Here is a 27,881-nt window from a genome sequence, read left to right as displayed (position 1 = left end):
GGTACCTGCGGCCAGTTTGTAGTCTCTCTCTGCCTGTCTCTGGCTCGGTCCCGGTCCCGGTACCTGCGGCCGGTTTGTAGTCTCTCTCTGCCTGTCTCTGGCTCGGTCCCGGTACCTGCGGCCGGTTTATGGTCTCTCTGCCTGTCTCTGGCTCCAGACAGTTTGACTGTTTCCTAGCAACAAGCTGGGCGCGCAGCTGCAGTGAGGAGGCGCGTGGCGCGCGCGCGCACTGAGAAGCGGACCTACCTGTCGTGGCTGATACAACCTGGGCTGCAGCAGAGGAGCTAAAGGTAGCAAAGGCCCTCACTGACCCCAGCTTCACTCCTCACTCACCTCTCCCGGAGATGTCGGATCCATTGCAGCCTGATAACTGCTAAACGTCCGGCACTGGCTTGGATTTGCTGCCACCAGCAGTAAAATCAGACGCATTTAATGAAATTATGCATTTCCTTTACTTTGTGTACCTTCCTTAAGTTATACAAACAATGAAAAAAGGTTGTTTAGAATCAGACATATTACCGTGCAGGAGGGGGCCATTCTGCCCTTAATTGAGCATCATGACTTTATGCCATTCTCCTGCCTTTTCTCCATATCCTTGCTCACCATTACTATTTAAATAATCAACCAATGCCCTCTTGATTACCTCATTAGAACCTGCCTCCACCATGCTTCCAGGAAGCAGCTGTCAGACCTGAAATAGATTGTGTAAAGAAGCTTCTTTACACAATCACATTTGTTTCTTTTGCAAATCAATAGATCAGTGTGCTCTTGTTCTTGATCCTTTTATGAATGGAAACAATCTTCCCATCTGCTCTATCCAGCCCCTTCATGATTTTGATGACTTAATTCAGCTCTCTTCTTAGCCTTCTTCTCTCCAAGAAGAATTGTTCCAACCTCTCCAATGTAATTTCTCATCCCTAGAACCATTCTTGTAAATTTCTTCCGCACTGTCTCCAAGGCATTCACATCCTTCCTATTGTGTAGCATTTAGAACTGTACACAATAATCCAGTTTAGGTCTAACAAATGTGTTATAGAACTTCAGCATCATGTCCTTGCTTTTGTACTCTGTGCTCCTATTAAAGCACAGGATACTTCATTATGCTTGATTTATTGCTGTCCACCTATCCTGCCACCTTCAATGATCTGTGCACATCTACATGCTGATCCTTCTGCTCCTGCAGCCCCTTTGGAATTGTATCCTTTATTTTATATTATCAAACAATGTTTTTCCTATCAAAATCTTCACTCTTCTTTGCATTGAACTGCATCTGCTACCTGCTCCACCAACTTGTTTCTGTCCTCTTCACAGTTTATGATGCTTCCAAGTTTTGTATCATCTACAAACTTTGAAACTGTCACCTGTGCACAAAGATCTGGGGATCTCCAACAAACTTTCCTCCAGCCCGAAATATATTTATTGACCATCACTCTGTTTTCTATCACTCAGCCAATTTCGCATCCACTTTGATACTGGCTCTTTTATTCCATGAGTAATAACTTTTCTTATAGGTCTGTTGCAGTTCAAGCCTAAGTAACTGTTATGAAGTCAAACCAACTCATCTGTAATTGCTGGGTTTATCCTTACAACTTTTTTGAACTAGGCCGTGATTTTTCTAATTATTTTATCTACTAGCAACTCCTCTGAGACTAGGGAAGACAAAGGTTGTGGCTAGCGCCCCTGCAATTTCCACACTCATTTCCTATAATACCCTTGACTGCATCTCATCCAGTCCCAGTGCCTTGTCAAATTTAAGGAACAATAGGTAATCCAACACTTCTTCCTTATCAATTTTTAACTCTTCTAGCAATAGAGCTTCCTCATCTGTCACAATAGCCTGGATAGTTATCTATTTCCTTGGTAAAGACAGGTACAATGTATTTATTATTATCTCAGCCACGCTGCATGCCTCCATGTGTAAATCTACTATTTAGTCTGGCCTTACTCCTCCTATTTCCACTCTTTTCCTATTTAGAGTAAATAGAGCCTACAAAACATTTTAGGATTCCCCTTTATCAGACAACACAAAGGTGGGTGGGGAGGGTAAACTGTGAGGAATTTGCAGAGATGCTTTGGTGTGATTTGGACAAATTAATTGTGTGGGCAAATGCATGACAGATGAAGTATGTGAATAAATGTGAGTTTATCCATTTTGGAAGCAAAAACAGGAAAGCACTTTATCTGAATGGCGATAGTTTGGGAAAGGGGGAGTTGCAGTGAGACCTGGGTGTCCTTGTACACCAGCCATTGAAAATAAGAATGCAGGTGCACCAGGCTGTAAGAAGGCACATTTTGTGTTGGCCTTCATAGCAAAAGAAGTACAGGAGCCGTGATATGTTGCTGCAATTGTACAGGGCCTTGGTGAGACCACACCTGAAGCATTGTGTGCAGTTTTGGGACTCCTTCCTAATGAAGGATATCCTGGCTATGGAGGGAATGCAATAAAAATTTATTGGACTGTTTCCTAGGATGGTAGGACTGACATGAAGAGAGACTAGGTTGGTTAGTACTATATTCACTGGAGTTTAGAAAAATGGAGGTGGAGAGGGCAGTGTGGGTGGAATCTCATATAAACCTATAAAATTCTAATCGACTACACAGGGTAAAGACAGAAAGGATTTTCCTGGTGACGAGGGATTCCAGAACGGGGTTGGGGGTCCCGTCAAAATCTAAGGATAGACTAATTAGGACTGAGGAGAAATTTCTTCACCCAGAGAGTGGTGAGCCTTTGGAATTCACTGCCACAGAAAGTGGTTGAGGCCAAAACATGGAATGTTTTCAAGCAGTTAAGTATAGTTCTTAAGGATAAACGATTCAAAGGGTATGGAGAGAAAGCAGAAATAGGGTAGAGTACAATGACTGGCCATAACCGTACTGAATGGTGGAACAAGCTCAAAGACCTGCTCCTGTTTACTATTTCCATATTTGTTTGCACTCAAAAAGAAAGACAGAGCATTGGTTCAACAAAGGTCTCAACTGAAAGATGGCAGTACTGGCCAGTGCAGCAGTCCCTCAGCAAAGCTTGGGTATTGTACTCAAAACTCTGGAATGGGACTGGAGCCTACAATCTTCTTACTAAAAGTTGAGAGAATGCTACCATTAAATGAAGACTGAGACATATAATACTCAATTATATTTCGGAAATAATTTTTAAAGTTTGGAGCATCCAAACAAATGTTCATGGCAATTCCAGGTTGGTTTCAGAGTCAGGTTTGGTGAAAGTAAGTAGGAAGAAATAATGCACCATGAAATTATCTTCGTCATCTCTATTAAAAATCTCACAAGTAGCACACTTCATGTACTACAATTTTACATCCATATGCTACATTAGCCAACTGAAAGACTTGAGATATCTTTTGAAAAGTCACTAACAAATTTCTCATTCAGTAACCAAATGTTCAAATACGCTGAGTAAAGATTTTACACAAAATTAAAAAAGATTGTTATTGTAACACAGGAAATTCATCCATTAGATTGCCCACTTATTTTCTTCAAGCCCTCAAACAATGTCATAAATCCCAGTGCTTATATTAAAACTTTTACCTCATCAATGAGCCACAGTGTGCTTTCAGTGATGAGCAATTCACAGAATTTTGTAGTGAACATTTGCAATTTGTAAAATTTCTCAACAAGTAAACTATTCAACACGAGTTCAGGGACAGGGCATATGTACCTCCACCTGTGAGATTTCAAATGTTTTCCAAAAGAAACAAGTCAGTGAATTCTGTAAACTTTATTTCAAGGAAGCACTGACCTCGGATTAACAAGTGCCTCATGTTACGATGAAATGTTTAGGCAAAGTAGTTGATTTTCTCTGTTTGTAACTCACGCACTCTCTTAATTGTTTTGTTAAAAAATCTAAACAATTTGAGGTATTGTGTTTGCTTTAATAAATCTAAAGCAAGGAAATTATTTTCCTTATCATTGTTATTTATCCAGCACCAGGAACACAAACATAATATTTCACTTCAATGCTTAGGAACTTAAAAATGTACAATAGGGAGGGGCAGGGGACAGTGGCGGTTAACCTCATCACAGAAAGAGCCATGAAATGATTGTGGGATGAGTTGGACAGGCAGGAACATAGTGGGGCGCAATTGTACCTAATGAAATAAAGGAACAACAGGAAGTTTGAATCTTGTTCTGGAGCTCCCTCCACCAAGGGTACTAGAACATGCATACAAGGCTTCAAGGCTGCCTGTTCGAACGTCACAGCCCTTCCATTTTAATGTGAATGCCAGTTATGGGAAAAAGACAATGAGAAAAATAATTCATTTATTTTTAATTAATTTTTTTTATTCGTTCAGAGGATATGGGCTTCACCGGCTAGGCCAGCATTTATTGCCCATTTCTAATTGCCCTTGAGGAGATGGCTGGTGACTTGACTTTTTGAAAAAAAACTGCAGTCCATGTGAAGTAGGTAGGTGGACCCACAGTGTTGTTAAAAAACAACGTTCCAGAATCTTGACCCACTGAGCCTGAAGGAACAATATTATTTTTCCAAGTCAGTATGGTATGTGGCTAATACAGGAACTTGCAAGTGACAGTGTTCCCAAGTATCTGTTGCCTTCTTCTTCCAAATAGTAGCGGTCCCAAGTTTGGAAGGTGCTGTTAAGGAGTGAAAATCAGCACTGTGTTTTCTAGATAGTACACACGGCTGCTACTGTGCTTCAGTGGTGAAGTGAATGTCTGTTGATATGGTGCTAGTCAAATGGACTGTTTTGTCCTGGATGGTGTGAGTGTTGTTGGTATTGTGTTCATCCGGGTAAGTGGGAAATATTGCATCACACTCCTGATTATGTCTTGTACCTGGTGGACAGGGGCTTTGAGTAAGCAGGACATGAGCTACTCACTGCAGGATTCTAGTTTTCCTTAGTAGTTGTCCATGTTCCATATGAGCATCCTCCCAAGTCTTTCCTCTAACCTCATCATGGTGACTGTCATGTAGCATAAAGGAGAATTTGTCTGCCAAAGGCTCCGTTCATTTGGGTCAAATAATCAACAAGTGCCAAACTTTTTGAAGATTTATTATTATTAATGAAACTTTTCAATAATTCTCTGCATTAACGTTTCATTAATTTACACTCTGAACCTTGGAACATAATGAAGATAAACTGTTTATTGAAAATCAATAATTTATTCTGTATAGTTACATATTTCATTGCAAGACGGTTACTTCTCTGCACAGAAGAATAAAAAAATTCCTAATTCAATACCTTGAGAACTGTGTTGACGTAATTCAACACATTTACAAAAATCGTGTTATTAAAAAACCTGAACTGAAATTAACTGCATGGTATAAAATGAGAATATCTTATTAGAGATAAATGTATCTCAGCAATTCCAATGGTCTAAGAACTTTTGCATTCCAACACTGACTTTGTTCTAGCCAGTCAGTACTGAATAGACTGGATGCCAAACACTTCAATTGCTGTATAATTCTTAATAGCTCATGATAAGCAAAGTTCATTGCTCATCCCTGAGGTGGATCTAGCCAAAAATATAAAGTGGTCTTGTTAATTGAATCTGAATCTAACCACTTGTGCTCTGTTTGATTTTGAGATAATTTTCCAGTGTTAAATCACAAAATAGTTATTTCATGACAGTTTTTTTGCATTGTGTTTCCTTTCTTCCCTACCAATTTCGCAGGAAAAAGAGTGCCATTCCACAAAAAAAACTTAATTTTAGTATATGTTTTCAGTCTATATAATGGAAATTAATGCCTCAAAGCGTGTTAAAGTATTAATCTGTAAGAACTTTTTTTTAATTGAAATTAATGAGTTGGTAAAACATAAATTAGCTTATCACATGGTAAGTTAACCATGCAGTCAAACATTATGAAAATCAAAATGGTTATCTTACATTTTTTGTAGGTTTCACCCAAAGCAAGTCACAGAAGATTCATTAGTGGAGAAAAATTATACAGTAGGTGAGCTTTGCATGATATTCCTATGAATCAGTGACTTTCAATAAAGGAAAAACTCTTTAATCTGTATTCTAGAAGTGCAAAATCCTTGGCAACAGCATTAGAATAGATTCCATTAATTATACGTGCTGTCTAGGTAATACAAGGTCTCATTGGATCAGAATTCTGGAGTCTAAAGACTATGCCAAAAGCAAAGATAAAATCTCGTCCCCTTAATTTTAGAGCAGTTTAGGCCTACTATACCAGTTGAAGGGAAAATTAAGCATGTTTGAATAGTCACAAATGGGTTTTGAATTGTGCTTTACTACCTTAAATATCAAATTTTGAAGACAAAGTTAACACTTTTTTTTGGAGTGAAATAATTAACAATAAATTAAATGAAGTAATTAGTATTTTCACAACTATGTAAAGACAGGTAATGTCTATTAGTCATTTAATGTATAATGATCAATTTTAGCTATAAAGTTCTTCATTTTACCCACTTAATAATTTTTTTAGGGACTAACTTGACAAAATAATTAACCAAACAGACTTGAAGCAAGTTTTGTTTTAAACTCCCTTTGTACTGCAATAATACTATATGTTGTCATCATATAGTAACAATGATTATTGTTGACACAATAATAAGATCTTATGCATCTAAATTAACTGTTACTAACACAACATTTATATAATAAAAGCAAAACACATGACAATTAAAATGGCTTTCTATTCACATAACTGGTATTGTTGACGGGATGAGTTTGATTTGAGAGAGTTCTCTCGGGCAGTTTTAATGCATCTTTCTGACTGATCTCCCCATTACCAGTAGTATGGATAGTTCTCCCAAAAAATAGCTTGTAGCAATTTCATTAATGGAGAATGAATGATGTTAATTTAGAGAAATTTAGAATAATTGCTGGCATAACCGAGAAAGCATTAAGTGAGCAGTTACTTGAAGAATGTCAAAACAGCATCATTTCCCTCATTCTGATTAGAAGTTGGATAATAATATTCTTTTTGATTTCATCACCTTTTCCAATGATTTGGTTTAGAATCTTATTTTAAGCTGTGCTCTGTGAAATACATACATCAGGCACACAATGTATTCATTACACATCAAACACAATCTCTTAAGTAGATTAAAAATAGCTACTTTGTTCCACAGACAGAATATTAGAGGACATTAATTTTGTTAGTTCCACGCAGTATAGACAGGGCTACAATCAGATGATATAACAATTGCTCAGAAAAGTATTACTCCTCACAAGTAAATCACTGAAATATAAGTACAACTGGTGAGGAAAAGCTGGTCTCGGGACACTCCCTCAAGAACGTGAATGTGGATTCAATAAACAAGTTAAGTTTCTTAATTTCTGGAAAGCAAATTACATCCAAAACCACTTCACTGGGATACATGTAGTATTTTAAACCACAGCCTCTCCTTTAATTATACATGCGATATATAGTTTAATATTATACTTGCTCCACACAGTACAACTCAGGAGGCCACTTTTAGTTTGCTGAGTTTAAGATAATATGCAGGAAGCACCTGCAGTTCCATTAGGGAGATAACAGACCTGGAAGAAAGAAGCTATAAATGGTGTTCATACCATAATGATGGTATCAGACAATTCAAGTCAGTAAAATATTGTCAAGTTATTTCATAGAAGGTAACTAACAGAACGTATTTGAATTTGACAATTTAAATCTGGCACTTCATATATCTGACAATGAATTTGGCCATCGTATTGGAAAAATGCTATTCCAGTGTTGTGTAAGCAAACTGAAATATTCTGTTGCCAATTGTAAACTGTAGGTTACATATCATGCCTTTGGTTTTCATATTTATCACAACTGACTTCCATGGGAGTTTAGATTTCATCATCTAGTAAAAAACGGGATCGAGCATTTAAATTACTCTGAACAAAATTCAGAGCAGACTGAACTTCTGAAAGAGCCATCATTTTATGAGATTTTAATTTCTTTTCGTAAAACAAATTTGTTCTAATTTTCTGCCAACCCTATCTCCAACATGGTTTTCTGTAAGAGCCAATTTTGATTGAACCCCCTGGAAAGATGGGACAATCCTGGTCTTAGATTGGTCAACAATCAGACAACCCTGCTTTGCAATTAGCCAAAATAAATCAAACCAACTGTATCATGAATTCAGCAGATTAGATTAGTTCTGCTTTTCTTGGAGATGCGGTGTTTAAATATAACTGAAGTGCACTATACAGGCTGCTCAAGAATGAAATGAACCACACCATTCCAACAGTTATATGCAGGTAATATTCAGGTAATTCACAGCCCTAGAATCAATTTCACAACTCAATTTAGAGTTAGGCACCTTGGATGTCATGTTCAAACTTATACCTATTTCATTTTAAAATCTGTCCATTTTACAAGGCACTTCGAATGTCAGATTCTAATTGCAAGTCAATTTAAATTCAACACCTTAGTACACATCAAGCCTCCAATAAGAATGATACTTAAAAACTTTATATTATTTTCAGATGTAACCTCCAGCATTAAGTTTAACTGTCAGTTGAGCACCAAAACTCAGAATCCATTAGATAGCCTAACAGCATCAATCTTCAACAATGCTATATTGCTCCCAAGTGGTAATTATCACTTCAAACTTCACAGAGTGAGAAACAGCTTTAGCCAGAACAATATATTTTAGCTGGCATTAAGGAATCTTGAATTCTGTTATGAAGGGCAGTGTAGTTGTTAAGCAGGACATATATTTCCATAAATTCGGGTAGGTTCTTCACTCACTGCAAGGTAGGTGGCTCTCATGCTGGGAGAGTACTAGAAAAGAGAAAAGAAAAACACTGTAAGAAAACTCTTCATTTCAATATTTTCAGTAACAAATTCAAACTCAGAAAGGCACATGAAGAAATAGCACTGGAATCTCAAATAACATATCTTTGATAGAAGTCTACAGAGGAACAGGATATAAGCAACATAATATGATTTTTTTTAAAGCACAATTTTGAATTCAGGGATCACAGAATGAAGTCACAAAGAAGTTGGTTTATAAAACATTCTGAGTTGGTGGATGGAACATTCACAACAGGAAAGTATTTCATCATGGAGTGTCAAAGGAAAATGCACCAAAAGAACCATCCTCTTCACATCCTAATTGCTACTATTGATTAGCTGTTCACAGAATCTGCATGAGAGTTGGAAGTGGAGACATGATGAAAAATGGAATAGGCCAGGATAAATATAAATGTCAGTGGGAACCCAGGATAGGTTCCAATGATGTGACAAATAAATTAATTGCATTCAGTATTGATCGATCATCTAATCTCATTTTACATGAGAATTGTAAGATATCTTACAGATCATTTTAAAGCAAATTGGATCTTTCAGTGAAACTATTATGGTACACAAGGATGAGTTAGCTATGAATCATCATGGAAATTAGAATCGTACAAAAATAAGATTCTTTTATTATATTGTAATTATTAGTTACGTTTATATTTATTATATGTATAATTTTATAAATTTATAAATTGTATGGATAAAGGTATTCAGATTAAATTAGGAAATTGTACATTGTCATGTCAATAATCAGCAATCGTCCTGTTGTTTACAGTGTGATTTGGGTAATCTGTAACTAGGGGTTATGGTTTAAAAAAAGGGGTCGTCACAGTTTTGGAATTTGCTTCTTTGAAAGGAATTGGATGCAGAATTTTTGAATATATTTAAGGCAGAGGAGGAGAGATTGTTGATCACCAAAGGGATGAAAGGTTTTTTGGGAATATGCAGGAATGCAGAATTGAGGTTAAAATCAGATTAGGCATTCAGCCATAAACTTACTGAATGACAGAGAAGGCTTGAAGGGCTGAGTGGCCTACTCTTGTTCCTTGTTCATTTGTTTAATTGCTTATATAAAAATCTGTCAGCAAGAGATTATTTGCTTCCCCAAATGACTGAAAGCATGAAGGTTTCAATTATGGTGGTTGATTCTGTACTCTTTTAAATTCATTCATGGGTGGTGGGCATTTATTGCCCATCCCTAGTTGCCCTTGAGAAGGTGATAGTGAGCTGCAGTGGTCCATTTCCTGTAAGTATACCCACAATGCCATTAGGGAAGCAGTTCCAGGAGTTTGACCCAGCAACACTGCAGGAACAGCGATGTATTTCCAAGTCAGGATGGTGTGCAGCTCGAAGGGGAAATTACAAGTAGTGGTGTTCCCATGAATCTGCTGCCTTTTTCCTTCTATATGGAGGTGGCCAGGGGTTTGGAAAGTGTTGTATCAGGAGTCTTGGAGAATATCTGTAGTGCATCTCATAGATGATATACACTGTTGCACTGAGCTTAAACAATGAAAGGACTGAATGTTTGTGAATGTGGTGCCAATCAAACAGGCTGCTTTTTCCTGGATGGTGTAAAGCTCGAGTGTTGGAGCTGCATTTAATAGCCAAATGGGAGTATTCCATCACACTCCTAATTTGTCTCCTGAAGGTGATGCATTGACTTTGAGGAGTTGGGAGGCGAGTTATTCTCAGCAAGATTTCTAGCCTCTGACCTGCTCTTGTAGCTACAGTACTTATGTGGCTAGTCCAGTTCAGTTTCTGGTCAATGGTAAGCCCCAAGATGTTGATAATGGGGGTTTCAGTGATGGTCATGCCATTGAATGTCAAGGGATGTTGATTAGATTCTGTCTTGTTCGAGATGGTCACTGTCTGGCACTTTTGTGGCATAAATGTTACTTGCCACTTGTCAGCCCAAGATCCAGTCCAGATCTTGTTGCATTTGTACATGGACTGCCTCAGTATCTGCAGAGTCACAAATGGTGCTGAACATTGTGCAATCATGATTATTAAGAAACAGTAAAAGGAGTCAGTTGAACAGTTACGTGAGTATGAAGATGGTTGAGCAGACTAATTAAGTCTTGAGATCCAGCACTTGATTATCAGTGGCACATCAGGATGATATCAAGCACCAGTTACAGCTGTGAGAATATTTTCATACAACATAAAAATGGAAGTTTTTGCCCAAAGATCTACAAGAAACAAACATATTATAACAAAAGTGATAATTTTAGAATGGTGGCTAAAGGAAAATAAGTGGATTAAAAATTGATTTTCTTGAGGTTTCTCATCGCCTTGTAGTCGTTTCCTATCACAAAATAACTAGGTTTGAAGAACAGATCACTGTATCGCTACTTTCATACAGGTGGCAGGTTACATAATACAATAAAGCAAATGCCCAGCTGTTACTTCTGACACCTCATCTACACAATAGTCTACATTCCAACTGAAACAACCCAAGGCAATCAAGTTTGAGACAAGATCTTACAATCTTTGGAAGAATGCAAAATTCTTAATAGTGACATCAGTGGCTGTTATTCCATACTCTAAACAGCCAATGGTGTATAAAAGTGAATGTTTTCAATGGGGAGACATTAAAATGGACAAAATGTTTGTTCTAAAAAGGGACATAAATAAGTATGGAAACATATTTTATATATTTATATATATAAAACACGTAAATATAAATATATAATATATACACACACATACACAAAGAGAAGTAAACTGTTCCAATTGGCATGCAATTATGTTTAGGTACTTTTTCAATCGCATTTTTTCCAAAACCTTTTAAAATCTTTTTTCTTCCTTACATTGCATGGATTATTTAAAATGAGGAAAAATGGACATGATTGAGGCAATTTCCACTTACATTAACGGGTAGTCACTAAATTCTTTTTCGTCAGCATTTCTGGAAACTTGCCCTTACTATCTTGAAAGGATGGGCAAGTTGTTCTTCCCTAATACTTTCTATAAAATTTTCAATCAAATCAAAAAAACTACTTGCAGAATTGCATGTCTAATCAAAGTTTCTGCTGAAAAGGTATTTGAGTAATTATTAGTTGAAGAAATTCTTGAGTTGAATATTAATAGAATTATACAGCACAGAAACAGACCCTTCAGTCCAATTTATCCACACCAACCAGATATCCTAATCCGATCTAGTCCCATTTACTAGCATTTGGCCTATGTCTCTCTAAGCACTTCCTATTCATGTACCCACAAAGATGCTTTTTAAATGTAACTGTACCCAGCTCAATTACCTCCTCTGGCAGCTTGTTTCATACATGTACCATCCTCTGCATGAAAATATTACCCTTCAGGTCTTTTTTAAATCTTTCCCCTCTCACCTTAAACCTATACCTTCTAATTTTGAGTTTCCCCCATCCTAGGAAAAAGACCTTGGCTATTCACCCTAATCCTGCTCCTCATGATTTTATAAACCCCTATAAGGTCACCCCTCCAGGGACCAAACCCCAGCCTATTCAACCTCTCCCTATAACTCAAACCATCCAATCCCACCAACATCCTTGTAATTCTTTTCTGCACCCTCTCAAGTTTAACAGCATCCTTCCTACAGAACGGAAACCAGAATTGTACGCAGTATTCTAAAAGTTAGCCTCATCGTTATCCAGTACAGCCACAACATGACGTTCCAAATCCTATACTCAATGTTCTGACCAATGAAGACAAGCGTACCAAATGCCTCCTTCACCGCCCTGTCCACCTGTGACACCACTTTCAAGGACTTACACACCTGCACCCCTAGTTCTCTGTGTTCGGCAACACTCCCCTGGGCGCAATCATTAACTGTATAGGTCCTGCCCTGGTTTGCCTTTCCAAAATGCAACACCTCACATTTATCTAAATTAAACTCCATCTGCCATTCCTCAGCCCTTTGGCCAATCTGATCAAGGTCCCATAGTACTCTGAGGTAACCTTCTTCGCTGTCCACTACATGACCTATTTTAGTGTCATCTGCAAACTTACTAAACCATGCCTCCCACATTCACATCCAAATCATTTATATAAATGACGAAAAGCAGTGGACCTAGCACCAGTCCTTCTGGCACACCGCTGGTCACAGGCCTCCAATCTCAAAAGCAACCTTCTGCCACCATCCTCTGTCTCCTACCTTTAAACTAATTTTGTATGCAATTAGCTAGCTTCCCCTGGATCCCATGTGATCTAACGTGGCTAACCAGTCTACCATGCGGAACTCTGTCGAATGTTTTGCTGAAGTCCATATAGACAATGTCTACAACTCTGCCTTCATCAATTTTCTTTGTCACCTCTTCAAAAACCTCAATCAAGTTAGTGAGACACAATTTACCACACAAAGCCATGCTGATTATCCCTACATGGAAATCCTGTCTCTCACAATCCTCTCCAACAAGTTACCCACCAATGACATAAGGCTCACCGGTCTTCAATTCTGTTGATAATTGACTGACTGTCAATATTGTACTTAAATAAATATCTGAGGTAGTTGTAAAACAAGTTAAAGATTTGTCAAATAATTTGAAAATGAATATAGGTCTCCTTTAATTTTGTCTAAAGACAATTCAAGTTACAGGATGTGAGAAGGCCAATGAGTAGAGCAGTGTGGTAGTGCTAGAACAATGGACAAACATGCCAGTGCAGTAATTCAAGGGGGCTAAATTAAAACAGTGATGAAGCAGCGTGATATCCTTTTACCTAGTAAAGAAGAACTTGAAGCAGAACATTCCAGGGCTGAGTCAGATATAATGTTGCCAAAACAAAGATCAGATTGTGGGTTGAGTGCAACAGGATAATTTCTCCTGACATTCAATGCATTTACACTATTACTGTTTATATGCACATACTTTCCTTCTTTTATATAATTTTTGCCCCATTATACACAGTTAGATTAGGTGTTCTGTGAACCTTACTCCAAATGGATTTCTAAAGATCATGCTTTGCTATCTTTTCTTGTTTTGATGTTTTGAATAATTCATTAGCCTTCAAACATGAACTGTAGATAATAATGACTTCCCTAGTTTTAATTCTCATCAGGCCTTTTTCATCACTAGATGATAGAACATTGTGTGGTGGGCTCAGAGTTGGTGTAAGATAGAGTATTGTTGACAGACCTTGGAATGGACAATTTTTCAATTATGAAAATCCTGTTCAAAAGCCGATCTATCAACGTTGCTGGAAAAACTCAGTAAGTCTGGCAGCATCCGTGAAGAGAAATTAGAGTCAACGTTTCAAGTCCAGTGATCCTTCCTCAAAAGGGAAGGGTCATTGGACCCAAAACGTTAACTCTGATTTCTCTTTACGGATGCTGCCAGACCTGCTGAGCCTTTCCAGCAATTTCTGTTTTTGTTCCTGATTTACAGCATCAGCAGATCTTTTGGTTTTTATAAAAATCCTGTCAATGCTGATTAGAAATATGATGATAAGCAGGGCTTAAAATGATTTCTGGGAGTCATAGACCAGTGTAAAGAAATTGCTATTTTCTGTTACAAAGTGCCTGCTACATTTTCCATTAAATTATTTATATTTTATTTTGTATTTCCTTTATTATATTATTGTGGAAGGACTTATTCTGAACTTTTTATCTCTTTATTTTCTAATTTATTACTATGAGTTTGTATTTTTTAAGGTCGATGATACTGGACTTCTTATTTCTTTGTTTTCTAATTTTTTTCCAAATAATTTGTACTCAAGAATCTGCACCTAGGTTCCTTTGTACCTAAGATGGTGCTGTAAGTGGTGACTTGTAAACTTTTCGCTGTTCTCCTGTGAATACACGTGACAATAAAGCTAATTCAATTGAACATTATTGATAATCTTCAATCAAATGATAGACTTAAAGGCTTGGAAGCATCATGAAGCCACGTTTCTTCAGAAACAAGAATGTAGGAAACCAGACATTTTGGACATCTAACATAGTTATTGGTATTGTTGAAGTGATCTGTGCTACTAGTAGAGTTTGTTGAATAAAATTCTTGGTTAAGGAATCTTAGTTGATACCAGTTGGTTCTGGAGAAGGGTCATATCAGACTCGAAACATTAAATCTGTTTCTCTCTCCACAGATGCTGAGCTTCTCCTGCTCTTTTTACTTCCTAGTTCGAACATGTGCAGTATTTTGTTTTATCATATTTAGTACTAACTCTATTAATGCAGTCTACAATTTCATGACTGTTCAATAGCAACATTCAAAATTCATCCATTGCAGTTAATATAAGACACTTTACAAGTGTCATGCGACATGAAATACCAAAATTTGTTTCAGAACCTAAAATTAAATAATATAGTCTGAAATTGTGCTTGCATAAGACTGCAGTGATTTAGAACTGTACACTTCTGGTTTTGAAAACAATTGACCTAAAAAGGTTAAGATTGTCAACATTGAAATGTGAGGCTGGTAAATTTCATAGTAATTTGACGAATCATTGTTCAGGAGAATCAGATGCTTCTTCTTTCTTAAGTAATTGGCCCATCCCCATTTGTTTCACTGATGTTGAAAGGTATATATTAACCATGGTACCAGTAGAAAACCCCTAATCTCCTTTCAATAATATCAAGATGTTTTATATCCATGAGAGGCTGTATGGAGCCTTGGCTTAAAGTTTCATCTGAACAAAGCACCTCAAAACCACGTAGCACTCAATCAACGCAGTGCTGAAGTGATAAGTAAGGTTATGTCCTCATGCTCCTGGAGTGGTCTATGCACTCATGAACTTCTGATTCAGAGGCGATAGTGCTCTCATTAAGCCAAGGTTGATACTTCAAAGTAGATTTTACACTTAGAAGTGAATCTTGTCTGCATAACCAGATATTTTGCTAGTTTGCAAGATAATTACGTGTCATACAAAAATAAATTTTAAAAACTCAGCAGGAACTGATATGGGGTTGACAATTTGGAGAAACTTTTTGAACTTGGGAAAGGAAAAGAACTGACACAATCAGCATAATCTTTATATAATATTGGCAAGTAAGATAATATGTGACATGTTTATTAAAAGATGAAAAATACATTATTCCTAGAAGCAAAACAAGATTGGTCAAGTGCCTATGGTGAATGTAAGGTGTCTGAATAAGGAATGAATAATGAAAAACTGAATGATTCGAAGCCAAGTTCAAATTTGCATGCTGAATTCAAATCTTGTTGCTTCTACTTATTAAACAGGCTACAAAACAATGAATCTAACAATAACTATGGAACTGGACAAAACAACACAGAATATAGATTTAAGAGTATCAACAGACAACTGGATAGGAAGGAACCAAAAGGAGAAAAAACATACTCAAATCCACAAATGTTGAAAACTTACTGTTTTAAATCACTTACATTTCAGCTCCAAAACTCAGTCAGAAGAAAAGATGAAAAATCAGTTTTACAACCAGTGTTAGTACAACACAAACAGTAACAGAACGCAGTTTTGAGTGCGACTCCTCAATCTTAAATGAAAAAATATTTTCAAAACTTATCATGCAGAAAATTCTGTTGTTAAAACAAGATCTTGCTTCAATTAAAAAGTCACTGATCTCAATTATATGTAGCAGAATGTGCACAAAACAAAATGATCAGAAAATAGTGCCCATGAAAAAGCAACTGCACAGCAAGTTTTCAGTATGAATCCAATCTGGAGCTGAAACGATGCCACTCAAACTCAGGCACAATGGAGAGCCGGAGTCAAATCCACACAGTGATGCCTTCTTTGTGCTATGGTTTTACAAGGTATTTGACAAAGTCAAGGCTGGTGTGACTTTATTACAGCAGAAACTAGACCATTAGACTGTAAGATGGCAAGCTTGATGTGGTGAAATTGGTTGAGACATATTCAACTTGATTGGCTTAACAGTTTTTGATTAGAAAATGGCTGCTTGAGTAAAGTCCTAATTAAATACCCGGAAGTTTCCAGGAAGGTCTAGGGACTATCAAAGGAGCCAAGGCCACCTTACAGGTTGACCAGGAAGTAATTCCACGATTCTGCAAGGCCCACCCAGTGCCATTTGCCTTATGGGCAAAAGTAGAGGCAGAAATCGGAAGGCTGAAAAACAAAGGAATCATCAAACCAGTCCAGTTTGCAGAATGGGCAGCATCGGCCGGACTGACTGTGAAGCCTGATGGGTCAGTTTTAAACAAATAGTAAACCACTTTTTGCAGCTGGATAAATATCCAATTCCTCGCATAGAGGATTTATATACACAGCTGGCAGCGGGGCTGTCCTTCACAAAGCTGGACATGAGCCATGTGTACTTGCAGTTGCGGTTAGATGAGGATTCTCAGAAGTATGCTACAATTGATACCCATAAAGGTTTGAACCAATACACAAGACTGCTATTTGGGGTATCGTCAGCCTGTGCAACTTTTCAGCAGACAATGGAGAACATTTTACAAGGTTTACCCCAGGTTGCCATTCATCTATATGATGTGCTAATAACAGGGAAGACCAAGAAGGAGCACTTGGAGAACTTGGACATAGTCTTAGACATTTCTCCCAGGTGGGTGTATGCCTTAGAGGGGAAAAATTGTTTTCCATGCACCCCAAGTGACCTACTTGGGCTACAGAGTTGACAAGACTGGATTAAACCCATTGGAAGATAAAGCGAAGATGATCAAAGGTGCCTTGGCTCCCACGTCTGTACTGCAGCTTAGGGCTTTCTTTGAGCCGGTGAATTATGATGGAAAGTTTATGTATTACCTGGCCTCCATCCTAGCCCTTTGCATCAACTCTTAAAGAAAGGGTCAGCCTTGGAAATGGTCGCGTAGCCGAGCCATAGCTTACAGTGAAGTGAAGAAACAGCTGTCATCTTCTAAGGTGTTGGCACACTATGATCCCAAGCGAGATATGGCATTGACATGCAATGTCTCCCCATATGGCATCGGGGTAGTATTAGCTCATTGGTGACTCAACATAGAGGAACGCCCAATAGTGTAGGCATCCAGGGTTTTGGCTAATACAGTGGGTAAATACGTCCAGATAGCGAATGAAGGTTTGGCGGTCATATTTGGAGTCAGAAGTTCCACCAGTACCTTTATGGATGTAACTAAGTAACAATAATGGACCACAAACTCCTGCTGGGTCTACTTAAAGAGGACAAGGCAGTGTTGCCCATAGCTTCAGGTCGAATTCCGCAGTGGGCTCTAATGCTAAGTGCGTATAATTACAAGTTGGAATGCCATCCAGGAGGCCATAAGTAAATGTGGATGCATTGAGCGGCCTCCCGCTGGCAGGTGCACCACTGGTGGTACCTTCACTGGAAGAGTCCATAGTGGGTTTAAATTTCTTGGATGCACTTCCAGTCACAGCTGACAATATCAGGCTTTGGATGCAGAAAGACCTGTGTCCTGGCAAAACTGAAACAGCTGGTGGTGATAGGGGAAAGAGAAAGGCCATCACAAACAGAATTGAAATCTTTTTGGACCTGGAGAGACCAGATCACAGTAGAGGACAGAATATTATTATGGAGAGCAAGAGTGATTGTCCCAAGCAAAGGTCACTGCCAGATACTGGCTGAACTCCACCAGTGTCATCTAGAGGTTTTCAACTTGAAGATGTTGGCAAGAAGTTATGTCTGGTGGCCAGGATTGGATGCCGACATAGGTGTGTTGATGGAACAGTGCCCAGAGCACCAACAAGGACAAAAATTACCACCAGCAGCTCCCCACATTTGTGGGAATGGCTGGGTAAACCTTGGACCCAGTTACATGCTAACTATGCAGGTCATTTCATGGACCAATGTTCTTAGTCATTATGAGCGCCCACTCAAAGTGGCTGGACATGCATTGAGTTCATTTGTCAAACATCGGGACGGCGATAGAAAAACTGTGCACATCTTTTGCATTACATGGGCTCCCTGAAGTGTTGGTCACAGATAACAGGCCATCATTTACTAGTGGGGAATTTCAGTATTTCCTAAAGTTGAATGGCATTTGACATATAAAGACAGCTCCATAACATCCATCATCCAATGGTCCGGCAGAAAGAGCAGTCCAAACTTTGAAGGCAGGCTTAAAGAAACAGCACACAACTTCACTAGATATCAAACTGTCCCCATTCCCTTTTGATTATTAGACCACCTCTCATGCAACTACAGGGATAGCTCCAGCAGAGTTGCTCATGAGGAGAAGGCGCTGCACCAGGTTAATTCTGATCTTCCTGGACATTTTTTTGTCGGGGGAGGGGGCGAGGAATGAAACAGCATCAGGAACGAAAATGCCAGATGCAAGACTCTGCAAAGTGAGAGAGACAGTTTACTTCAGGGGATGAGGTTTGGTGCAGGAACTATGAAATGGCCGAATATGGATAAGAGACATAGTTGACATGAGGTCAGCTCCAATGACCTATAAAGTTCAGGTGGGGGGGATGGTCCTGAACAAGCATGTGGACCATATGAAAGCTGCAAACTTGCAAGTGGTGCAGGAGCAAAACTTGCCAGGCTCCTTGGAAAAGGCGACAAGGCTGTGGGAATCTGTGGGTTCTCCTTCCCCATCAAGCATTGAAGAGACCTCAGAATCTGAGATGGACATGGCAGATGTAGCCGTCTCAATGCCTTTGCCGCCTGAAGAAGAGAATGAATTTCTTCCAAGATGATCTGGGTGCAATAGGTGAACCGCTGTGCATTACATGCTACCCGTATCAGAAGCAGAGTTGGAGAAACCTGACCCAATGCTAAAACGTCCAGGAGGAGTTACAAAGAAAGATAACTGGCCTATATTCCGATGGGGAGGGATGTAGTGATTGTAGCAGGTCAGCCAGGTGGACCTCATACAATATGAGTTCCCTGATTGGGGCTGTTAATCTCGTCTAATCAGGGAGCCCTGGCTGACAGATATTTTCATAAGTGTCAGACATCCTGTTCCCTTTGGGGCTGCCCAGTAGCTCAGTGGTTAGCACTGCTGCCTCACAGCACCACGAGCTTGGGTTCGATTCCGGCCTTGGTCAACTGTCTGTGTGGAGTTTGCACATTCTCTCCCTGTCTGTGTAGGTTTCCGCCAGGTGCTCTGGTTTCCTTCCACAGTCCAAAGATGTGCAAGTTAAGTGGATTGGCCTTGCTAAATTACCCATAGTGTTCAGGGATGTGCAGGTTAGGTGCATTAGCTATGCGAAATGCAGGTTTAAGGGGATGAGTCTGTGTGGGATGCTCTTCAGAAGGTCGGTGTGAAATTGTTGGGCCGAATGGCCAGTTTCCACACTGTGGGGTTCAATGATTCTCTGAGAGCTGGCTCTGGGGGAGCTAGATCAATGTTAAGGACTGTCCACATTTAAATAATGGGTGACTTGCTGATGTTAAACCTTCCTCTGTGGAGTTATTTCAGAAGTATCTTGGTTTCATTCCACTTTGCTTAGCTGAGAACAAGAACATTATCGTGTTATAAAATCATATAGTGCAAAAAGCTGTCATTTAATCTGTCGTGCCTGTGCTGGCTTTCCAAAACAACTACCCAGTCTGTCCAACATCTTATATTTGAATTGTTCTGGAACTACACAAATGTGGTTGTGTTAAAGTTGGGCACTGACTCAGTCTTTATACCTCTACTTCACATACCTTGCCCACTACCATCACTCCAATCTCAACTTCTAAGATTAGGATTTTGAAAAAATTCTGCAAGCAAGTAACCTGTATCGATGAAACTGTCCAATACATTTTACTTATTGTAACATTGAGTAAGCATTGAAATTGAATTGAAACTCCCAAATGAAGTCGACTCTAAGTGCAAGAAGTACTGATGACAACCATTGACAATGAGTCATGTTACAGCAATACAACAGCGCCATTTACTGGCAGCAACATTTCACTACATGCACAAGGAATTTATGATGAACTTACACTGACATGTTTGGTTTAGTTGTTGGTTGTACTGCTGAAGGAGGTGAATTTTAAAAAAAGCTAATTGAACAGCATTTACGATCTGGTCTAATTTCAACTATGGAAATGAATTCTAACTAAAATATATCATTGCAAGAAATATTAAGTACATTGTCATTCATGCCATTTTGAAACAAAATCCTTAATAAAAATTGGTAGATGTGCTTTGCCATAAAAAATGACATTACTTTTTCTATCCAAGTGTATGTTTGATTCCTTCCAATGAGAGTCAACTGACGTATTAAATGATCACCATCATTATTTTTAAGGTGCTGTTTACTACATTTTGCCATTATATACACTGCCACAGTGATAAAGCTACAAACCAATAAATACAAAAAATGGTATTGTTTTCAGGAAAAGGTAGAGGAATTTCTCCCTATCCTTATTCCTATTTTGAAAGCGGCAATGTACCCTTGGGTCATGGGCTCCATGATGCTCAGACACCATCTGACACCTTATCTGAGTGGTCAATCTTTATGCTTGAGCCTATACAGAGAGTATCAGTGAACGATTCAACCATTGCAATCCTTTCAATCTGGAAAACTCAGAAACGTGGCTCTCCTCAGACAAGGATGCTGAGTTCAGGTATAATACACCACCCCATAATTACCTTGACAGAGACTGACTGCTAGGTGACCATATCAAGCAATTTAGATCCATACTCTTCACTACTGACTGTGTACTAACCTGACTGATTGATACAGAGCCTAATCAGAAGACGTGGAGTTTGCTTAGGCCATTATCTGATTCTTGCACTATTTCCTTCAGGTAGTGAGTCTGTCATGTTGCATAATAGTACATTACACCTTGCCGTATTGTCACCTTAACCCTGCCCCCATTCTCCAACCAAATCTTATTACAAATATACCAAATGTTATTTTCACCACCGTTACTTTTAGAATAGCTTATAGCATTAAATAGCACACTGTTTGTATTCTTGTGATCAAAAGTTGACAAATCATACCCTCACGGTCCAGTTTGGTACTTTAAGTGGTATACTGTATAAAAATAATATATTGTTGTGGAGGTACCAGTTTGTTAGATATTATCTTAAACAATACCATCAGCCCAAAGGAGCCTGTTATCTGGACCAAGGAGGAAAAGGAAATTATGAAGTTGGTCATAAAAATGTTTCAGTCCCATGTGCCCAACGTACCGAAGGTGGAGGTGAATTCCTTCCGATCAGCGGAACATTTTCATAGCGAGGGTTTCCACCGAAAAGTACAGTATTGTTCCTGTGCGGGAGAATAGAAGTTATCTGACAATTTTTATGGTAAATATAAACATTTTCAGAGTCACATTATCACATATGGTTTCTGAAATAAACCTCCTTCATTGAACTGTGTACAAAATAGTTTCATGTATACACAATCTGCTGCAATACACAGTAGATAGGTAGAAAATTTAATAGGACAACCTTTAGTCTTTGCAGTTTACATGGCACCACTTAATTCTTGTTATATATTTAATTTCCAGTAATGAGACCAGTAACAATGCCAGACAAAGTACACTGCAATGTTTATAATGATCAGATGTATTAGATCTCATTTTGTCGGACAAAATCTTTTTAATTGAATAATACATTCCGACTGAGAAACATCAGAAGTCAATTTCTGCTCCAGTCAATGGTAGTTTTAAATTGAATTTATAGTCATTTTACCACAATTTCCTTCCACGTAAGTCTTTGTGTATATTGTGGTATGCATGAGCACAGATATAAACTTGAAACTAAAATTGCAACTTGTAACATATTTTAAAATGGTCAGATTGTTTGCTCATTTATGACAAATCACAGCATATTACAGCACTAACACAAAGGCTAAATGTGTATTTAAACCAGGTGGAAGTATCGGAATTGAGGATAAGAGTTGCAGCCAGATTTTTTTTCGGAATGTGCACTCACATGTATTCCGGTGCAGGCGCAGTGGTAGCTGTTTGACTGGGGTTTGTGTTTGCAGATGGATGGAGACTGGTCTGACTGCCCAAACTACTGTTGAAACTATAAAAACTGTGGACCTGGCTTCGAGTTGGGTTATGGGCTGCAATGCGACGAGCCTGAGGGTTAAAAGGATCTTGCTCATCAATGTCATCATAATCTCGATCTCTGAAACAGAAAAGGAGCTCATTTAAGCCATCAGCTGTTGCACAGCCAAATACCAAACCTGTGCCATCTTAGCTCATCACTAAGCACTGATTTCTATAATTGTTCTTTTTATTTATATGGCTCTAATAAATTATATTTGGATTGATGAACAGGCACATATTTTTCTAACTGCCACAATGGCTCATTTTACTTCTTATGAAACAAATATAAGAAGATATTTTGTTGAAGCTTTTTAACTTGCACTGATCAAGTCCACTTACCAATCAAACTGTGCACTCTACTTAAAAAGTATTAAAAACAATGTTTCACTTTACTTTGGTGTTTCTTTTAAATTGTCCTGCTGAGTGGAAGTGAAAACCTTCAACAAAATGTGATTTGTTTTATAGCAATACACAAGTACCGCACTATCAAATATATCTACTGTCCATGAAGTAAATTAAAATTCAGGTGCTATTGTCTTCTACTTGTCATACAGCAATATCATAACTGCAAAAAGTTTAAAAGATTTTCTGAACTTACAAAACTAGATGTTGCAGATATTCTAAATAATTTGCAACATAATGACTGGAGATACTTAGAAAACAGGGCTAGCCACAATAGTATTTGGTTCAGAGGATGGGTGGAGTTATATACTCTGCAAGGTTGACTATAACCTGCTCCACCTTGCTTTGTCTGCTCGAGCGCGGAGTGCTGAATTATCAGAACGGACATTGAGGTTTTTGAGAAGGTGTAATGTAGGTTCACTGCGATTTCACTAGAAATCTGAAGAGTGACGTGAAAACAACAGGTTTTCTTTTCTACCAAGCACTGCAAATTGGGCTGTGGTATGACACAAATGTTTACAATAGATAGGGTACACAGAAGAAGCAAACTGTTTCTAGTTTTAGGGGGCTCAGGGCAAGAACGATAACCGTAAGCTGATATATAACAGATGTAAGACAGAAAGCAAGGAAACTTTCCTTATGAAGAGCCTTGATACTGTGGAAATCACTTTAAAAAAAGCTGTTGAAACACAAAATATCATTCTTGAGGGTTAGATTGGATAAATAGATGAAGGAAGAAATGTTGATGTGAGATGGATCAAGAATAGGTAACAGGTAACCTGCTTAGCAAGTTTGTAGACAACCCAAAGAGTAGGGGAGCTGCAGATAGTGGGGAGGATTGCCAGAGGATATAGAAGCTTGGGCGGAGAAATGGCAGATGGAGTTTAATTCGGACAAATACGAGGTGATGCATTTTGGAAGGTCTAATGCAGGAAGGAACTATACCATAAATGGCAGAACCCTTATAAGCATTCACATACAGAGGGGTCTAGGCATACAGGTCCACAGCTCCCTGAAACTAGCAAAACAAGTGGATAAGGTGGTCAAGAAGGCATACAGCATGCTTGTCTTCATCAGTCAGGGCACAGAAGTATGAAAATTGGCAAGTCATGTTGCAGCTGTATAGAACTTTAGCTAGGCCATATTTGGAACATTGTGTATGGTTCTGGTCACGGCACTACAAGGAGAATGTGGAGGCTTTGAAGAGGGTACAAAAACAGTTTACCATCATTTTGCCTGGTTTGAAGGGTATTAGCTGAGGAGAGATTGGACCAACTTGGTTTGTTTTCACTCAAGCATTAAAGAATGAGGGGCAACTGATATGAATTTACAAAATCATGAGGAATCGTTAAAATGGATAGTCGGAATCTTTTTCCCTGGGCAGAAATGTCAATTAATAGGGGACAAAGGTTTGGAGGGGTTAAGGCCATGTGAGAGACAAGTTTTTATTTAAACAGTGGGCAGTAAGTGCCTGTAATATCCTGCCAGAGGAGGTGGAGCCAGCTGCAATTGCAATGTTTAAGTGGTATCTTGACAGATATATGAATAGGCAGGGAATAGAGGATATGGACTGTGAAGAGGCAGAAGGTTTTTAGTTAAGACAGGCATTATTTGTTGACGCAGCCTTGTTGGGCCAACTGTTCTGTTCTTTGCAACCTTGACTAGAACTATATGCTCGTGTTAGGATAAATGGCAAAACAGAGGTTCAATTCCCACCTGATCAACATCTTTGAATGGTTTGATTAGAAAAATAGGTTAAATAAAATTTAAAAATTAAATGGCAGAATAGACTTTGGGACAGATGATCCATTTTCATGATGTGATTCTGAATTTCTACATCTATTCCAATACTTGGTGATAACTTTGCTCATTTTATAAAATCTAAGAGAACTTGTGCCAGTAAAAGCAATTCGATATAAACTGCATTTCTCTCTTCTAGCTCAACACACTACTTAAATTCGTCACATTAGATTTTATTTTCTGAAATGGCTTCCAGTCTAGTTGCAAATTAAAGATAGCTGAATGACCAAACATCTTAGACGAAGTGATTGAGCATAGTGAAGGTCAGCTGGTTATTGTAGTTGCAATTTCAATGCATAATCTTACACTGTAACGGTCCCAGCTAGTTGGGTCTATCTGGTATTAAATTACATTGTACATTCCACCCACAGAGCTTTTATGGCAGTGTCCCTTCCTCTGGGCCAGAAGCTCTGGGTTCAAGTACCACCTGTGCAGGAGTTGTGTCATAACATGCTGGTTAAAAATCATTTTTACACTGCAACTACACTTTCTTCTCTTGAGTAGTGAATCATGTGTTTTAATGTTACATTGTGCAAGTTAAAGACTGCTACCACAATATTTTGTATGGAGAGGTATCAAGCTGCCCTTTATAAATCAGATTATACACCTTATAATTCTATTGTTTAATTAATTAGAATAATTATTAGAGGGGAGGCATTGACAGTGATAATTGATGACAGATTGATGATCCAGAGGTGCCGGCTAATGCTTGGGGGTGGGGGGGGCAAGTGTTCAAATACCATGGCAGCTGTCAGAACTAAAAATCCAAGGATTAAACCTGATTGAATGCCAGTGTAGTAATAGTGACCATGACATTATCATTGGTTCTTGTAAAAACCCATCTGGGTCACTTGGTCTTTTAGGGAAGGAAATCTGCCATCCTTACATAGTCTGACCTACATGCAACTCCAACTCCACAGGAGTGTCTTTGACTCTCAACAGCTCTATGAAATGGCTTGAGCTAGCCACTCAGTTCAAGGGCAATTAAGGATTGGGAATAAATGGTGGCCTTGCCAGTGATGCACACATCATGTCAAAGAACATCAATTGAGATTTATAACCGTCTTTCATCACTCACTCAGTAGGTTATTATTCACTAGCTGTAAAATGCTGTAATATCACATCACCTGAAACCACATTTGTTCAGCAAACAGTTATAGTAATATTAACCAAATATATTACTTGGGAATCAGACAGTCACAGGTGGTGTCCAGAGTGTTTAAGAATATCCTAAACTATACATAAATTAGACTTGATCATTCAGGTGGAGGTTTTTAATAGGTGCAACATTCGCAACAAGATACTTTATCCAATCATACTGTGAACAGTGCAGAATGTACTGCAATTAAGGATAAAACAATTTCTTTAAGCAAATTGCTGAGATATTGCAATATCTCAATCAGCAGAATCTTCTATTACCTTTTAACATATAAAGTCCCTGAACATATGCAGTCATGGCTACCTCATTATTGGAAAGGCATGCAAACAATTCCTTTTGTACAGAATTGATTAGAAACTACAGCATGAAAATTGAGTGGCCCAACCAGTTCACATTAATGATTATCCCCTACAAGGAGTAGTAATCATAATCCCGTAACCCATTTGGAGTACTGTATGCAGTTCTGGTCTCCTTATCTGAGGAAGGATGTTCTGGCTGTGAAGGGAGTGCAACAAAGGCTTACCATACTGATTCCTGGGATGTCAGGACTGGAATATACAGAGAGACTGGACTGGGGAAAATCTCATAGAAACCTATCAAATTCTAACAGGACCTGACAGGGTAAATGGAGGAAGGATGTTCCCGATGACTGGGGAGTCCAGAACTAGGGGTCACAGAAAAGGATACAGGTTAGGCCATTTTAGACTGAGATGAAATAAGGAGTTATAGTTCTTAGGGCTAATGGGATCAAACGGTATGGGGCAACAGCAGGAATAGGTTACTTAGTTGAATGTCAGCCATGATCATATTGAATGGTACAGCAGGCTCAAAGTGCTGAATGGCCTTTTCCTGATCCTAGTTTCTATTTTTCCATGTGCCTATTCTATTTGCATATCCCACATTCTCTTCTTCAACTACCAGTAGGTTTGCTGGACAGATGATTTGCAATGCAGAGTGATGCCAATGCGGGTCCAATTCCTGCACCGATCAAGGTAACTCTGTAGCGCTCTGCTTCTCAAACTAACCCCTCGCCTGAGGCATGGTGACCCTTCCCACCCCACCCCACCTAACTTTGATGGAGTCATCGGACTCGAAAGGTTAACTCCGTTTTCTTGCCACAGATGCTGCCAGACCTGCTAAGTTTCTCCAGCAATTTCTGTTTTTCTTTAAGCATTCTTAAATGTTGACATAATTTCTGGTTTAATCATCAATTCAGTGAGCTAGTCCATTCCACCTCAACCTGCTATGTGTAAAGGTTTTCTCCTGCTCTCTGTCCTATATCTTTTGCTTTCAATCTATGTTCTTTTTCCCTTGTTCTAGGTCCCTCAGTCATTTGCAACAATATATTTCCACTGGTTCTGTCCCATTCCTCATGATGTCAAATATTTCTATCAACTCACTATTAAGAAGAAGAGATATAACGTTTAATTTTCTTTGTATGTGTCACTCTTCAAAATCAGTACATGACAAGATGCCGTGACATTTACCTGATTACTAAGTGGTTACAAGCACAAGATATTGCACAGATCATGGCACAAAACGCAACTGCAGCCAGGATAGAAAACAGTGAAAGGTACAGTAATCCCTCAACACCGTCATAACACACACCGATCAGGGCATCCAGATAGTCCTTTAGAAAAACAAACAGAAAACCAAGTTAGGAAATGTAACCCTGTACAGACATTTGATTAATCAACCTGCAAGAACTTTGTGGTACAATGTTACTGGATCAAAGATATAGACGTTCCTAGCCCTAGTTATGGTGTTATCCATATCAAAACAAACAGACGAAGGCCTATTGTAACTGGTCAAAGGAAAGGAAAACAGGCAGTCAACTCACTGCTGCCCAATTCCTACTGCCTGGGAACAACTAGTATATCAGATCTCTTGCTATCAGCTCTTCCTGGTCC

The 27,881-nt window shown here is 38.7% G+C and overlaps 3 protein-coding genes across 5 annotated transcripts in view; all 3 read right to left on the bottom strand.

Moving 5' to 3' along the window:
- Positions 1-3,776, bottom strand: part of dnai2b (dynein, axonemal, intermediate chain 2b) — a 63,230-nt gene extending 59,454 nt beyond the window's left edge. The window contains exon 1 of the mRNA XM_048611062.1: positions 3,755-3,776. Coding sequence (XP_048467019.1) covers positions 3,755-3,776 — 22 coding nt within the window. The remainder of the gene's footprint in view (positions 1-3,754) is intronic.
- The window catches only part of rpl38 (ribosomal protein L38), a 474,590-nt gene that overhangs the window by 317,970 nt on the left and 128,739 nt on the right, over positions 1-27,881 (bottom strand). The gene's annotated exons all lie outside the window — the stretch shown is intronic.
- Positions 5,100-27,881, bottom strand: part of ttyh2 (tweety family member 2) — a 119,536-nt gene continuing 96,754 nt past the window's right edge. For all 3 annotated transcript variants that reach the window (XM_048611023.1, XM_048611024.1, XM_048611025.1), the window contains 4 exons: positions 27,459-27,601; positions 22,489-22,689; positions 21,742-21,820; positions 5,100-8,719 (listed from right to left, as the gene is read on the bottom strand). In XM_048611023.1, the coding sequence (XP_048466980.1) occupies positions 8,639-8,719; positions 21,742-21,820; positions 22,489-22,689; positions 27,459-27,601 (504 nt within the window). In that variant the 3' untranslated portion in view covers positions 5,100-8,638. The remainder of the gene's footprint in view (positions 8,720-21,741; positions 21,821-22,488; positions 22,690-27,458; positions 27,602-27,881) is intronic.

Source organism: Rhincodon typus, chromosome 23 (genome assembly GCF_021869965.1).
Source record: "Rhincodon typus isolate 14 chromosome 23, sRhiTyp1.1, whole genome shotgun sequence".
Classification (NCBI taxonomy): Eukaryota; Metazoa; Chordata; class Chondrichthyes; order Orectolobiformes; family Rhincodontidae; genus Rhincodon; species Rhincodon typus.
The sequence above is the reverse complement of the archived record's forward strand: the minus strand, read 5'-3'. Positions and strand labels throughout refer to the sequence as shown.